Source organism: Zonotrichia albicollis, chromosome 3 (genome assembly GCF_047830755.1).
Source record: "Zonotrichia albicollis isolate bZonAlb1 chromosome 3, bZonAlb1.hap1, whole genome shotgun sequence".
In the NCBI taxonomy this organism is placed as follows: domain Eukaryota; kingdom Metazoa; phylum Chordata; class Aves; order Passeriformes; family Passerellidae; genus Zonotrichia; species Zonotrichia albicollis.
Genome location: NC_133821.1, coordinates 76,078,767 through 76,095,879, shown reverse-complemented (window position 1 = coordinate 76,095,879; position 17,113 = coordinate 76,078,767). Strand labels below are relative to the sequence as shown.

The 17,113-nt window shown below is 38.7% G+C and overlaps 1 protein-coding gene across 4 annotated transcripts in view; it reads right to left on the bottom strand.

The window, feature by feature from the left end:
- The window catches only part of CEP85L (centrosomal protein 85L), a 136,585-nt gene that overhangs the window by 55,316 nt on the left and 64,156 nt on the right, over positions 1–17,113 (bottom strand). For all 4 annotated transcript variants that reach the window (XR_003381600.2, XM_005492607.4, XM_014271053.3 and 1 more), the window contains exon 3: positions 8,398–9,164. Coding sequence is in view for 3 of the 4 variants with exons in the window: in XM_005492607.4 (XP_005492664.2) it covers positions 8,398–9,164 (767 nt within the window). In the remaining variant the exon portion in view is untranslated. The remainder of the gene's footprint in view (positions 1–8,397; positions 9,165–17,113) is intronic.

Below are 17,113 nucleotides of genomic sequence, written 5' to 3'. Positions count from 1 at the left end.
TGAGCAGGAAGATGGTAGTCCCCTCCAACCTTATCCATTCTGGGATACAGACAGAACAATAATCATAAAAAATGGTCACACTTTTTTATGTATCCTGAAACATACTTTACTTATATCCTCTCTGCCAAAATTAGAACGGAGTAATTGAATACATTCATTTAGAGAGTGTTCCCATTTATATTTGGAAGCATATAAACACTCTATAGATTACAGACCAGATACCTGTATTTGTATGGCTATTAATGAATAGTGCCTAGGAGAATACAATTGGAAATTTTTGGTGTGAAATCCTGCAAGATCCAGAGATGTGTTATTTAACAACAAATGTAATCCTTTTAGCTTTGACCTCCATGATAAAAAGTGGGGGAAAAAAAGAAGAAATTAACAAACCAAAACCCAGAACATATTTATAAGGATTCTTTTAAGAACTAATGCTACCCTCAATAAGAACCCTGGTAATTTAAATTAATTAACACAGGCCCTATATTTACTGTAGTAATATTTAATTGATTGCTTTATAAGCTTTTTCTTTCTTTAAAGGCAATATTATGCCAGAAGTTACACCTTTGTATAAGATGTAAAACTATAAAATACTGCCCTCTTGTGATCTTCCCTAAAAATGTAGCTGATTATTAAAAGCAAGTTTTGGCAACTGTTGGCAGTATTAGGGTTAAGTGGGTTTATATATTCCTTTTACTCATGTATATATATTTATATAAATAAACCCTAATTGTTAAGTTATTAATGCTATCTTAAAATAAGTAATTGCATATGTGCTATTAAAAGCACCAAGGACACATCCTCTGCCAGTTCAGTCCAGATTCTTGGTAAGGCATTTGCAAGACTGCAGTGGGCCTTAGAAAGCACATTGCCAGCTAAACACGGCTGCAGTGCACGATGCCAAACCCTAGAAGGGTAAGAAATACTTCTATTAACAGACAGACATTTTGCCCAGATAAGAAAGCAGAGGGGTGTTTCTCCAATAGAGGTATTTTTGAAGTAAATTTTCAACAGTCTGTTGAAAGAGACCAAGTCTTGAGAACATTTATTCTTCTGAAAATTTGATGGGCCTGGAAAGTACCATACACATTGATAAAGTCAGTGAAGTGTCAAACTCTATGAGAAAATTCAAGTCCTTCCTCCTATTATTAGTTTTTCAGAAAAGTACTGGAATGAAAGTTATCATTAACCTTAATTTTATTTAATTTTATTTTTAAGGTATTTGAGAAAAAAGACTTGCAGCAGGAGCATCCAGAATACTTTTCCAGAAAAAAAAACTAAACAACTAGCTATTTTAAGCATACCATTTTCTTCTTAATTGGCAGAAACTAAAAACCAAGGGAAGAGCCATGGACACAAGGAAATTCATGTGAACCTACACAGCTTACTAATGAAGGAGCAGCCCTAAACTACAATTAAGAGTCTGCTGCAGGCACAAGAGGGCAGACTGATGCACATTATGGATCTTGCCAACAACAGGGGTCTCAATCTGCTACTTAACTTTCTGCTCATTGTCTTGGTCCTAGTGCTTGCATTTATCCTTGTGAAGCTGATATGAACCTCTGCAAGGCTCTGCATCCTTCTCAGATTTCACCCTGTGGGTTTCGCAATGATAATGTAGACACTTTAGACTACCTGAATATAAGTATGTGAAGTCTGCAGAGGCTGAAGTATCTGAGAGTTACAGAGAATGTGTTCACAGCCCAAATTTATCAGAAAGCAATCCTAAGAGCTGTGCACAAGCTGTGCATCTGCCACTGAGTAAAGAAAGCACCTACAGCCTCACCGAGAACCCGAAGAAACCCAGGAATGCATCGGCAGATACAGTAGCTTCTCATTGCTACAGCTGGTTGTTATTTAAAGATATACAAATTATTTGCAGCATTCAAGGAACATAATTTCTGCAAAAAGGGGACAGCAGAAATCAAATTTTTAAAATTGGATTTCTGTAGAACATATACTTAATGGGAAATGACAGCAAGAAGGCAAACCAAAATGCCAGCTTTGAGTTGACAGTACACATCAAATTACCTGTGGAGAGAAAAGCACAGATGCTGTAAATGGAAACAAAGATATCCCTGAAAAGCAGCTTGCAGTAGCAGAGATGGGGATAAGTGAAGGTCAGATATGAAAACTAGACCTTTTTTTGACCACCTGTGGTTCACTGCAACACCTCAAAAGCCAGAAGCCTTATGTTAACCAGCATATCAAAAGAAGCACCTGATAAAACAACTGAAAAACAAAGGGCCATTACCCAGGGTTATCATAACTCTGGCCAGGAGACCCTCAGCACCAGCACATACACAGAGAGGATTTACCACTTATGCACAGGTCAAGTGATCAGTGTGGGAGCCCTGCAGCCATATTTGACACAGCACTTGTTACTTGCCAGCGCCATCATCAGTCCATAGCCTGTCCTCACCTCTAGGCATGCAGCAAAAACTCCTTACAGGACCCTCTTTTATGGCTCCTTACACAGTGATGTACTTTTCCCACAGGCTCCTGGGAAGGAGAGTGACCAACAAGAGCACACTTCTGTTGGAATGATTTTCCAGAAGGCAGAGCTAAAAACATGAGAAGTGCTGGGAAAGGAGGGGACCAGAAGCAGATTTTTGTACATCACATTGGAGCCAAACAACTTTCTCTTAGCATCTCACTTTCCCAAGTGAAACACAGGAACCAACCACAAAAATCACCATGTGTAAACCAAAAAATAGATATTGTACAGTAAATTTATTGCCATAGATATGCATATTAACACACATGCATAAGAGGCAGATGTTTTATGGATGGGGGAGGCTCCAGCTTCCTACTGCCAACAGCACATCCCTGATTGAGCACATATATACTGCTGAGTGCTGAGTGTATTACAGAGCTGATCTATTCATGTTCATGCCCAGAACTGCCATATGATCACTATTGTTATTCAATTATCTGCAGGAGACTCATCTAAACTGGATCTATGAACAGACTTTTCACAGGAAAAGGCAGCATGCCCAGCAAACCTGAAAGCTCAAGGAAGTCCTGCCATTAGTAAGTATCCACATTCCACTCTATGCAACCTGCTCCAAAGCTTACAGAGCATTAGTGTGCTGATTTTATCTGGAATAAAGTTAATTTTGTTCATGATATAGTAGTTAGCATGGGACTATGGACTGGTATAAGTCCAAAGTGTAGCTATGATGAAGGAAATTGCCTCTGCCCCAGCCAAACCAGCACAATGGCCTCAAGCAGCACAGATAGTTAAAACAAAAGCTTTTTTCTCACCTGCTCTGAAATATGTGCAATAACCACTTGAAATGGCTTCTGCAAACTACATACCCACAGTTTTTTGAAGTTGATAGTTACAGAAGTATGAATTCCAATCTGTTTGCATTTAAACCAAAAAACTTTGCACAGCTACATCACAAAAAGCAATCATTTATTTTTATAATCTTGAAATATTCTGCTTTAAAAAAATATGTAAATTTATATACCAGAGATATATGTGGTAATGGTTACATAGTTTTGTATTACTTAGGAGAATTCCTGTCGATGCTTGACATACATGGTTCAAAGCACAGCAAAACCACAGTAACAAACAGGAAACCCACTCTAGCCCAAAGCAGAATAAGAACAGTTGTCCCAACAAAATGGTTATTCACTGCCTGGGACTACTCAAAGTTTATTGTCTATATGACCTTCTCTATATTCAGAAGTTTCCCTATCTTAGGGAAACCACGGTGACACCAGCTGGCCCTGACAAAACAATGAAGTCACCTATTCCTTTTTAATAAATTGAGGAAGATGAGCCTACTGCCACCAACGAGCATGTATTTCCAGATCAAAAATTGCATACCAAGGAAGTCTGTGAGAAACTTTGCTGTCAGAGCATGGAGAAACAATCCCCAGACGCAATCCCAGTAGCCTCCTCTCAGGCAGCAATGAACATGACAGAATCCTCAGCAAATGCTGAAATGCACTACTGAAACGGAAGCATTTTCCAGAGATGACATATAAAGCTGGCAAACTTATGAGCTAACCAGTGCCAAGGCTTTTTTTGCAATCAAGCACCGTCCAAGTTTGGTTTCCGATCATTTGCTGCACTCCAGACTGAACCTACAAGCACCTTACAATGAATGGGATCCCATTTGCTGGGCTACCAACTTCACAGCAAAAGGAACAGACCATCAAAAGCTTAGTTATGGCTCCCAGCAAAGGAGTTCACTCTGCTAGCTAAAAGTGAAAATCCCTCATGTTGAAAAGTTTTCTGTTCCTGAAAAGTATGGTTTCATCAAAATGTGATATAGGAAAATATTGATATTAATAATTTTAATTTTCTGATCTGAGAGGATTGTAAAAAACCCTAGCCTTGAGTTGACATTTAAGAATAAAATTCTATGTGGCAACAACGCTATGTGACAAATGTTATGACTTTTCTTTCAATTAAAATTTTACAGCTTTGTTTACCAATTTTTAGATATGCATGCAATTTACTTTCTTCCTTGTCTGCTTTGCAACAAAAATTGTTCTAATAACTCTAAACTTCTCACTGCATTAAAACTTAATTTCCAGCAATTTTTATATACATGGTATGATCAATCCAGTGTTTTCCTCATTAAAAGGCCTCACTAAACCTTGTACATTAAAGGGAAAAGATGCACTTAAGTAATTTCCACCTATTATCTCTGCAATATTCTGACACAATTTAGCACACCATGCAGAAATCATACAGATGCTCCGTACACTGGAATAAAGAGATTCATACTGTGATACTTGCAACACCAGACAAAGTTAATATGTAGATATGCAATCTTATGAAGCTCTCCTTCTTATTATATGATCTCCAACAATTTTAAAGGCATGCTTTCATTTTAAATCTAATTTTTGGACTAGCACACAGCATGTACCTACATGCATTCAGATAATAGGATATATAATAGGATCAGACTTTAATTGTTTTTGCTTGAAATTTTTGAAGTGCCATTGCTTGAAAACATAGAGCTTTTTAATTTAGATTTTATGGCCTCCAAGTTCAGTACATGGGAAATGTTGTGTATTATAAGCAGTTTTTTTCTCTTAATGCAGTCCTTATCACACATTTCATTATTCAAAGATCAGCTGTATATTGAAAACAATTAAACAAGTATATGGCGAAATATAAATTCTGCATGGAAACTCTTTTCATTAAAGCAATATTTCTTTGTTTCAGTGCATAAACTGAACTCCATACACTGAAGAACTTTTAACATGTGTTCCTAGGAGAATGTTGATTTTCAAAAAGCATACATTAAATAACTCACATTAGCTAAGGAAATCAATTTTCATATACAACTCTGCAATGTTACACAATAACCATACAGCAGGTTCTCCTTGGAGATTTATTTCTGAAATGTACAAACATCACAACCACAGCTGAAGGATGCACCTTCTCTAAGAGGCATTCTGCTGTTCCACAGCACATTTTCTGCAGTTGCAAACCTGACCACATCCTGAAGGACAATCACAATGCAGCTGTAGGCCTTCTACTCAACACTCTGAGCTTCCCTTCTAATGCACAGGAAATTTTACTTTACAATCCATGGTTTACAATTGGAATGGAAAAGCCCCATGATAGGCATTATAATTTGGGGAGCAAAGTATAAGAAATACCACTGAGTTCAGTCAACTTCAGACTACTAAGCAAGCAGAGAATCTTAAGCTTGAAAGTAATTAACCTTGGAACAGCTTTTGAGGGGTGTTACATTATACTTTCCATTAGTCTTTAGCGTAAACAAATAGAAAGCTTCTCTGATTTTACAAAAATTAATTCTGAATTAGCATTTTCTATGGTCAACTGTCTATACTAGTCTGTGAGGACATAAAAACTTATTTGTACTGTGTATTATTAAGCTGTTCCTGGACCATCAGTCCTCAAAATCAACTCAGAAAATTGCTGCTGTCTATTCTTACTTCATTAGTGATAGTCTGGAAGAGGGGGACGCTACAGAGTGCAGCTATCTAATAGATGCACAAAGCTAACCTAGATTAACAGTTAGAAGTAAAGTTTGTTGTATTCTCTGTTCATGGCAATAGTAGTTTTATAGAAAAATAAACTGATTTTATCAGTCCTAGATAAACCACTACATTTCCATCAGGATATATACATATTAAAAGCAAAAAAGCAAAAGTAATCCTCAAAGGAAAAGAATAATTTAAAAAATACATAGAGCTGTGGGTTTTGCCCTTTTTATAAATCATCAGCTTCCTCTTATGCCTTCTACTCTATCTCTTAGATATATATTTCACTTGGGATTGCAGTTATCTTGGTTTCTCAGAAATAATAAAATACCAGTGATCTCTAAAAAAAGACCACAGCAGAATGATGCTGAGGTTTCTTTAAAAAACAGGTGTCAAGACAGGAAGAATCATTCTCATTTTTTCATTGCTTCTGGCATCTCTCCTCCTTACAGGTGTAACCTCTGTCAGAAGGACAGGAGGGCAGGGAGGGACAGCAGGGGATGCCTCTAAGAGCCCAAAGGCTCACTGCTCTTGCACACACTTTAACCTTCACTGGGTCCTACTTCACAACCACATCTCACTTGAGGACGTAGAACAGATCCCATTTCGAGGCCCAGCAATATGACTCCAGATCATGCCAATGGAAGCACTTGCTAAGGGCATAAGGAACTTTCTCCACAGAGACGTAGAAGTTACAGTTGAAAAAAAAATCAAAACAAAAAAATCAAACAAACAAACACTCACAAAAACAAAACAAAACAATCCAGTTTTAGGCAAAATGTCAAATCTCAAAAACCTGGAAAGGTGCAGCACTGTTTGTGAACTGAAGCCAATGATAAATAATGCTTGTGTTCCCCCTGCTGGCTCTGTCCTCCAAATACAGCTTGGTAGCAATGCCTGCATGGATGAAAGCCTTCGAATAACTGAAATATCACATACAGGGCTTCATCTGTTTCAAACACTTAACTTTGCCTTCCTATGTACTTAAACATGATCAGAGGGAGAAAACACTTCTGAGACCTGAAGGAAAAGAGCTGGGAGTTCCTTTGATCTAAACAAAAATAAATTTCTAAAACACCCACCCTAAACAAAGTGCCTTTAAAGGCACATATAGGACAATGAAGAGACCAATGCCTAATGAAGTAAATAAGTATATAAAACTAGTGATACACCATCTGGAGTACTGCATACAGGTCTGGTATCCCCAGCATAAAGAAGAATGTGGAATTGTTGGAGCAAGTCCAAAGGAGGCCACAAAACTGGGAAGAGGACTGGAGCACTTCCCCTATGAAAACAGGCTGAGGAAGGTGGGGCTGCTCAGCCTGGAGAAGAGAAGGTTGAGTGGAAATCACGTAGCAACCACGTGGTATCTGAAGGGGGCCTGCTGGAGCTCCTTCACAGGAACTGCAGTGAGAGAATATGGAGTAATGGGTGGAAACTGAAACAGGGGAAATTTAAGGCTGAATATTAGGAAGAAATTCTTTGCTGTGAGGGTGGTAAGACACAGAAACAGATTGCTCAGGGAAGTTGTGGATGCCCCAGCCCTGGCAGTGGATGCCCCAGTCCAAGACTAGGCTGGATAAGGCCTGGAGCCACCTGGTCTAGTGGGAGGTGTCCCTGTCCATGGCAGAGGAGGGTGGAATTAAATGATCTTTAAGGCCCCTTCCAACCCTTAACATTATGTCATTCAGTATATTTAAATCCAGGCAGATTTTAAATACTGCCTTCCTTCACAAACTGTACTTCCCCATTAGGTGAAGAGCTGGAAACAAAGACTGAATTGCAATGTTAGAAAGGGTTGTCTATATCTTAAAACAATGTGCTTGATAATCTTGATATAAAAATATTTCAAGCATGATGCATCAACCACACATACTTATTTAAATAAACCAGATTTGTTGGCTACTGTTAGTTGATTTTTATTAGTTAAAAAATAAGCAGTAATACCAAACTGAATTCTATTTTTAAGTGCTGGGCATAAAGAGATTGCATTTTTGTTCACCCTTGCATGACACAAGTCATTCTTATTTTGCTGAATGCATAAATGCAGCCTCTGTAATCCCTTTCAGATAAAAATACCTTCACGTTTCCCCCACTATACAGTTACTCTACAACTACTAAAAAGGCTACTTGGTGAACCTCTTCCTGTGCCCAGCTTCACATGAAGATGTTGGTGCCATGCAGACAGGCGCAATGAATCAGAGTAAACTGTAAGCAGGCAGTAGAAATAAAAGAAAACTGAACAAACAACTAATACTGAGAAACATGCAGCAACAGCCCTAACCAAAGCTTAAAAATACCATCAGCTGGTTTAGGAGGACCTGTTCCTTTTCCTGTTTCATTAAAAACTGCCAGTTACTCCTCAGGTCTAACCCAGGATGCCACATGATGGCAGCAAACACCAAGCTCTGCCCTTACCTGCATGGGCTGGTCGCCTGCTGCTCTGAAGTCTTCAAGTGGCTGCATGTGCCATGCAGGCACACCGTAGGGCTCCTCGGCAGGCCTGCAGTCCAGGGGATTTGCCCGCAGCTGCTCCTTGAGCCACATCTGAGTCCTCACAGCCGGCTGTATGGGAGCACCGCTCACAGCCTGCTGCCCCAGGGTCGCGTATCTCTGCCCGAAAGCCTCGCAGCCGCCTGCCGCAGGTTTGCTTTCAGGTAAGGCACTGTAGGTCAGGTCTAAGGTGTGTCTCCTACTTGGGGAATCCGAAACAAAGTCGTCTTTGCTGCACGTTTCAAATTTGTACTTGCAGTCCAGTAGAGAAGATCGTTTTTTTCCCATTTCTTTGTCCTCAATCTTTAGCAACTCCATGCTGTCATGCAAACAACTTGGCCCATTTGTCCTTAATTGAGGTGGCACAGCTTTGTCCATACCAGCCCTGTATTCCACCGAATGACTACTTCCATCTTGGCTGAAATTATTTGGTGAGCTGAGTTTAGACAAGGAGGACCATTTTCTTACAGGTCTTGCATCTTTCATGTCAAGAGAATTGTCCAGGGCTCCCTGATTTCTGCCTCCTCCTGACCGTACAAAGCTTGTACTCCATTTTGAGCCATCAGACTTGAAAGCTTCCCTGTGTTTGGAAAGTGAAGAGCTGGCACCAGACAGCATCACATGGGCAGTGGGAATAGAAACCAGTGATCGGCTGGGCTTAAATGATGATGTACCACTTGAAGTTGAATGATCTGTGAAGAGAAATTTATCATGTAAGTAAGTGCAACATAGAGCTCACTAACACTAGTTCAGGTAGGACAAAATATCAAATTCAAGGTGAAAAGCAAAAATAGAAGGAAAGAGGTTTCTTGACAAAATAGAGCCTTCTAGATCATTCTAAACCATGAGAATAGAAACTAATTAAAGTGTGAGATTTTCAAGTTTATTTTGCTCAGGTGTCATGATAACAAAAATAAAAGCTCACTAAGCATTGGCAACAGAAGCTTCAGATAGAATTCTCAGCCTGTGAGCCAAAGAAACCATTGCCAGCTTTAAGGTGGCAGGATGGATTTCTCCCCCACTCCACACATACTAAGGAGCTTCTATATCAACACTACAGGTGCTCAGGAGCCCCAAGATCCATTCTCCTTCCATCACCCCTCTTCTCATTTTCTGAAGGCAGAACAATTCAATAAATGCATCTGGTAAAATGGCAGTGCTGTAGACAAGCCAGTTTAATAACGGCCACTTGGACAGAGTTATCCATTCTGGATCTCACCAATTTCCAAATATGCTTCCTGGGCTGTGTTTGGCTGGGAAAGAGTTAATTTCCTCTACAGTATCTGGTATGCGGCTATGTTTTGGATTTGTTCTGGAGACAGTGTTGGTGATTTAAAGATATTTTAGTGCCTGCTAAGCACTCCTTACACACAATCAAGGCCTTTCCTGCTTCTCACCCACCAATGAAGAGGCTGCTGGTACACATGGAGCTGGGAGGGGACACAGCTGGAAGAGCTGACCTCAGCTGAACAAATGGATATTCTGCATCCTATGGCACCCTGCTCATCAATAAAACTTGGGGAAGGCTGATTTGGGGGGCTGCCGCTCAGGGAACAGACAGCTGGTGGTGACCAATTGTTTTCATTTGCAGCATTTCTTGGCCCTTCTTTCTTGTTACTTTTCTTTCAATATTTTTCTTCAGGAAAAGACCCTCAGGGAAAGCAGGGATGGAAATACACAGAAGAAAGAAATGCCTTGCCTCTTGCACAGGTAACTCCTCAGCTTGAGGCTGCGGCCTTGTAACATCCAAGACAGCTAAACTTTGTGCTGACTCTTACCCAGAAGCTGAATCTGACACGGCACAAAGTCAGTTCAGCAAAGGCAGCTGTCCCAGGCCTTTTCATATCCAAAGAAAATAAGAGTGTATTAGGGTTCAAAAAGAACTGACCTATATTTTAGGCTATACAGATTTCTAGGAGTAGAAATACTACATGCAAGAGAAAGGTGAAAGAAATCCTGTATATATGTATCTGTAAAACTTAAAATAGTAAAAAATATATAATAGTATTTAATATAGCATTTTCCATCTAAAATACTGACTTAATGTTAGACATACATGGTTTTAAAACTGAAATTAAGACAAATAATAATTAGAAATACATTATCTCCTTCATGCATTAGATTAGAGATTTATTAATATGTGGTAAATTTTTTTTCCTTCTTCTAAATTTAATTTTAAAATAATTAATTTTTACTTAAGTTAAACTTCTTCACTTTCAGTATTAAACTCTTCAAGCAGATTTGAACTTGGAATGCCACTTATATCCAAGTACAGCTAATGGATGTCTCCAATAATTTGTCTCAAAGAGAAACACAGTAATTTTGGCTTCAAGTTGTCCTAATTAGTCTTCCCATTAACGCTCACTGAAACATATGAGAAAATTCACACTTTTTCTTAGAGCATATTGCTCAAGTCTGCCTTGCCTGCAGGCTCAGCTGGAAAGAGAACCAGTTTGCCTTTGGAAACACCTCGCAACACAAATCGCAGGAAATTCATAGATTTCATTGAAAATAAGAGAGAATGCAGAAACCATCATGAAACTTAAGAGATATTATTTCTTCTTTAGTCACAGGAATAAGCTCCATCTGGCCAAATCCTGTCAAAGACAACTTTATCCAAGCTCCATCTGGCCAAATCCTGTCAAAGACAACTTTATCCAAGCAGCAGGTTTTTCCCTTCCATACAGGTGGGGGTATGCAAATGCCAGTTCAGACCTGACAGCACTCTCTCCTTGGAATTACTTGGGGTTTATTTCACTGATCTGGTATTTATTTGAAGATTACAAACACTCTGAAACATGACTTGTGTGTCTCCAGAGTCTTTCAAAGCTCAAAACTGCTCTCTTAAATGAAAGCCAAAAGAGACATGGGGATAAAAAAGTAGCTAGATGCTACTGGTTCTCCTTTCAGCAGAAATAAGATTATATGACATCTTTTTCTTTTCAATTATCCTCATAACTTTTTCTGGTGCCCACCACAAAACTCTCTGGAGTACTTTTCTAACAGGCATGACATTTTAATACCTGATCCAGTACTTCCAAAGCCACATAAATAAGAGAATTGAAAGTACACTATTTTAAAAACGCATTACATGATTTCTACCATATAATAACAGCAGATGGAATAAAAAATTAAGAACATCTCATATGGCTTTCTTACCATCTTGTGTTACACTTCTGAAATATCTAATTACTGCTTATCTGGCATAGAAAATTATGTAACAGAACCAATTTTGGTGTTAATAAAAAACTAATCACAAAGAGCACAGCAGGCACTTTCTTCTGAAAGAGGGGTAGAAGAAACTTCTCAATATAAAGTTAATAAACACCTTCTACGCATTTGTATTTTCCTGTGCTATGTTTTTTAAATTACTGGAAGAAAAACCTCTGAAGTAATTTCTCAGGTCAGACACACCACCCTCATGCAGCTACTTAAAATCCTTATCTGTCACCCAAAAGTCAGTCAAAACACACAAGTCAGAAAAGGTTCACTGTAACCCTCAACAACTTCTTAAGCTGCAAAATTATACCAGTGCTATGAGAACTCCCATAAGATACACCTCTGACAAATTCTTCACTATTTCAGATAAGATATTATCATACAATAGCAGGGTAATCACCTAATACAGTTACTCAATATTAATCAAAATCAAAATGTATCTGATACATATGTTTACGGGATGCATGTGTATCTAATGCTGCTGAAAAGCAGTGAACCTTCCTTGTGCGAAGGACTTTGAAATTTGATATTTTATCCAGGGTATAATTAGAATGCCCTGATCATGGAGAAAAACACCAGTATTAAAAGCGGCTGACCTTCTCTTCCTGTCCTTCCCTCCCACTTACCTCCCCAAAACACTGACATAGTTTACCCCAGTCCAGGAAAATAAATGGATCTTTTCTTACTAACTGAGCAGAAGACAAACAGGGGAAGTCAAGCCTCCATTATACAAATTGAAGGTCTTGAATCTGGCTGTGGTTTAGTGAACAAAAGCTCTGACATTTATTATAGGACCTCAGTTCCTCTGAACTATTCTCTAGCTCTGCATGGACCGCAGCAACAGGTCACAAACAATTCCAGCATCCATCATAGGACTGAAGGAGCCATGGGTCTTCCATCTACCATGCAAGCATGTGGGTGCTTCTCATAAATCTCCAACAGAGCTGTTTTCAACACCAGAAGTGTCTAACTCTCCTGGGAGTTGGGTGAAAGACATTGGGATGATGTGCCGCTACAGTAGTATTGATGCTACATGTGTGTTCCTCCCTGCCTACCTACCCACAAACTGGCAGGCCTCAATGCAACAGAGATAATCAGATGAGCCAAATGAGATATTTCAAAGTGGCCAGGCAGGAGGCCAGTTCTTGTAAAAAGCCCTAAGCAGACTGACTCATCATCCTCTGGAAGCAAAAGCATGCCTTTCCAGGGTGCAGCAGCACTCACAGGAACGGTTTGGGCTGGGTTGCTTTGTTGGGGTTTTTTGGGGTTTTTTTTTGGTACTGTCTAGAATTCTTCATCGTTCTTTTTACAGGCCTTTTTCATATTACTTCACATTTACTATGTCAAAATATGAGGTGAATGAAGGAAGGAATCTCTGCAAATAACTCTCTTCCAAAGAATAAATAAGAACATGCATCACAGAAAGCTGTGGCAGAAAAGCAGGGAACTGTTCAGACATTTAACAAGTTTTGCATGAGAAAGAACTCTATGAACAAAAAATGTTTAGGAATTCTAAGTTTGAACAGCAAGGAACTAATATAAAAGAATAACTAACAAAAAACTTACTAAAGGAAAAATGTAATACTAACTAAAGTAATTTAAAATAATATTAAATGCTAAAAGACTGCCAGAAAAATGTCTATGCCTTCAAAGCAGAAAAAGTCATGTGGTGTTTAGAAGCAAGTCCAATTAATGTCAATTGGAAAAAAGAAGGAAGTTCATTGCCTTCCACCATCACCATCACCGTACTGTCAGTATCAATCAGAATTCTTTTACATAAGATGTGGGTTGCAAACTCCAAGTCAGTTCTACTTTGTTTCACATTAATTGCATGGGATTTTCTGTAATCTACTATGTTGCACACCAAAGGAATGCAAGTTGTACCTAAAAACTTGCTAGTTTTAAAAGGTGAAGGAATTTAAAAGCTTTGTAATTCACAAATAATTTCAACAGTACAATGCTGAATAATACGTGAACTTAGAAGGTTGCAGTTGAGACAGGATTTTCAAAAACTGAAGCAATTTTGTTGCTTTTAGGACTTTGTTTCAGATGAAATACTGGTAAAGCTACTGTCCCTCAGCAATGTTATTATGGAGAAATGGAAGAAGGAATAAATGGCAGGACAGCCTCACAGGCCTCCTACAATGCACACATATAAAAAATACTACACGGCAATTTTAAAGGATTTTTACTAAGTACAGCAGAAAGCCATGCTGGAAAGAGTAAAAGCTGCACTCACAAATATCAGGATGGCATCCACACTTATGCAAGGAAAGAAATGCAGAGGTAACACTGAGTTCCAGCAAATGGCAAACAGCTTCTTAGACATCCTTACAAACAAAGGGAATGCTATGTACAAATGAATGTACTTGAACAGAAACTTGCTTGACATATCCCATCTAATTTATTAAGACCTGGCACTTGGTGTCCATCTTCCTTATCCTCCTCCTCTACAGCTAATGAATTTGCTTTTCCCCCAGTTGTGACTTCTCATTCTTTTGCATGCCCTTGAGGCAAACACACCTCCTCCCTTGTTTGACAGAAAGGTGATAGGGTAGCAACCATCATTCTCAGAGTAAGTAATGAGGACAACACTCTCAATTTGCAAACAATATGAAAAAAGGGTTAGTGAGAAACAAGTATGTTCTAAAATTTATTAAAGCTTAACAAAGAAATTGTCACTGAACAAGAGAAAATTATAGGTCCTCACTGAGCAAATGAAAAATACTGACTCAAAGAAAATAACTTGTACTTCACTATTTTCACATTATTCACATCCTGCTTTCATCTTACCGCGTAAAAGGTTGCCTTGCTTCATTTAGATTTACCTGAAAACACTATTTTCCCTAGCATACAGTACTGACAAGGAACGTGCCTTAAAGGAGCTACTATTTTGTATTGAGCCGTAGTATTCCTGGTACTGAAATACTCTTTCACAAATCCGCTCTTTGATCAAGTCTCATTAGGGCACAGCCAACACTCACCAGCTTTGATTTATTTAAAGAGTGTTGTCCCATGCTTGAGAGGTCATCCCTGTACCTTAACATCAGGTTCCCACCACGTCTTCCAAGATAGCAGACCTGGCAAAAACCTCCTTAGCAAAGTTCTAAAGATTCTAGCAGCAAGAACACACAGCTAAGTAACACAGTGGGCCACACCTTCATATGATCTCACCTTAGCACTACAAATCAATCTTTGCATTCCACATCCCATTTCAAGAGCCAAAGCTCTTAATTCCATCACTTAATTTAGATGACAAGAGTCAATCTGAGCATCTTCCCAGGGAGTTGCACAGGGGTGATTAAAACAAAATCAGCACCCAAATGAAGCACACAGATATAACATTTGCTTTTCTCATCCTACATGATCAGTTAAAAAGACACTACACAGGAGACAAGCTCTGTAGAAAGTGTTAGTTTACTCCTATGAGCCACTGCAGTCAGATTTGAGGTCAAAGTTCTCAGTACTAACATTAAAATACATTTGGTAGAATGACCTGTCATCCAAAACATTCCTCATTAAAAGTTAATACACATTTCCCTGACTTAAACAGCTGGTTTGGGTTTTGATTTTTTTCATGCAAGAAAATACAGAGTAAAATGATCCACATGCTGCTTTAAAATAAACTTCTTTAAGCTAGCTGTTTGGCAGTACCAATTATAAGACTCAAATAATAAAATTTTACATGTGTTTCAGCAAATGACGCTTAACAAAAACTTCTAACAACAGTTTGTGTTTTGTGAAGGTTGACTTCAGGGAGACTGTACCAAGGCAGTGCAACAGTTTTTGATGGGGAAAACAAATATAAACTCCACAAACAAACAGAAAAAGGCAAGCGCATGTGAGTGGTTCAGTAAACCTGAGGTCTTAACACTCACTAGGTATATATATGCAGAGAGTAAAAAGCAAACCCCTAAGCCCCCAACATACCAGATACACACCAAGTAGATCTGTCCTGCCCAAGGGATCTAGCAGAACTGGTATTTCAGGACACACACAAAAAATAAAAAAGTACTGTCTATTAATATTTCTGTGAACTGCCAATTTACCCAGCAATATCTAGGCTAATAATACTCAGCTGGGGAATCCACAACTCCAAAAGAGAAGTGTCTTCAAAAAAAATGTAGTAACTTTTACTCTTGAGCCAGATCTGGGTCAACTTAGCTCACTTAAATGAAACCCAGATTCAGAAGATGATATAACAGGGGACTGTAAAGGAAAGTAGCAGTGTATAGAGGTGAGATGCTGCCACTCCAAAAGGAAGTGAGGCATTGGTCCTGTGCAACAAGGGCAGCTCTGACGAACAGGCACACATTTCAAAAAGCAGCAGGCAAAATTTGTTTTACAGGAAATACAGTGTTTACAGCAGAGAAAAATAAATTACAGCAAAATCAACAATTGCAAGATTCTATTCTTGTTTTCCCTACCCTACTCAATTATTCCAGATGCAAATGTTGGAGAATTAAAATGAATGTTAGATTCATTAAAAGTGACAAATACAATACCATGGGATATTTAACTGAAGCAGAAAATCTTTCCCAGATTTGATCTGAGCAAATAGTCTAAAGCAAACAGCAGGTAAGCTCAAGAGCAAAATTTCACTCCATATCAGATATCACTGAAAACAAGTTATTTATGACTGCTTTGGTCCAAGCTTGCAATGGCCATCTGCTAAATTAATCTGTAAAGAGAATGGCTAACCCAACTTATATAAAAATCTCTTTAGGTGAGAAAACTGAGCATGTTAAGATAGAAGTATGTCTTAAAAGAATGAACTTGTTTTACCAGAGTACAATAAACCTTTTGATTTATGCATTTTGCCTCTTCAACCAAACCAAGGATATCACAAACGTACAGCCAAATATAATAGGGATTTCTAGAAATACAAGAGAATAAGGGATTCTCTGAACAACCATTTTCAAAAAGCTAAACTTTCCCAGCAGTAAGTGACACACACATAAAGAAACATCCCATCCTCAATGTGTTCTCTTGATGTGTCTCTCTGCACTAAGCTTCAGCTTTGGTGCTATTTTGCTGCCATACATGTATAGCACATGAGAGAGAGCAGTGCTACAGGATGTTCACAGGCCGCTGTGTGAGCACATGTGAGTTGCATGCAGCTGGCCACCAAAAAGCAGTAGAAAAATATTATGCATGCAGCATGGATGCTCTATGCAAAAGAGCACAAACCAAGCGAAATTTGACTCCCCCAGCATCTATCTTCTCCAGCCATCTAAGAGCTATTTTTAAGAAAGTTATATAACTAAGTAGAACAATTTTTAGATTAACGGGTTCTATTTTCACCCCGCCAGATAAGAGGATAAAGCAATATTCCAGAACAGCAGTCACGTAAACAGGCAACTTGATTTCACTGAAACAGAAGCATAAGTGAAAACCTATACTGCCAGGGGGAGTTTCTTTT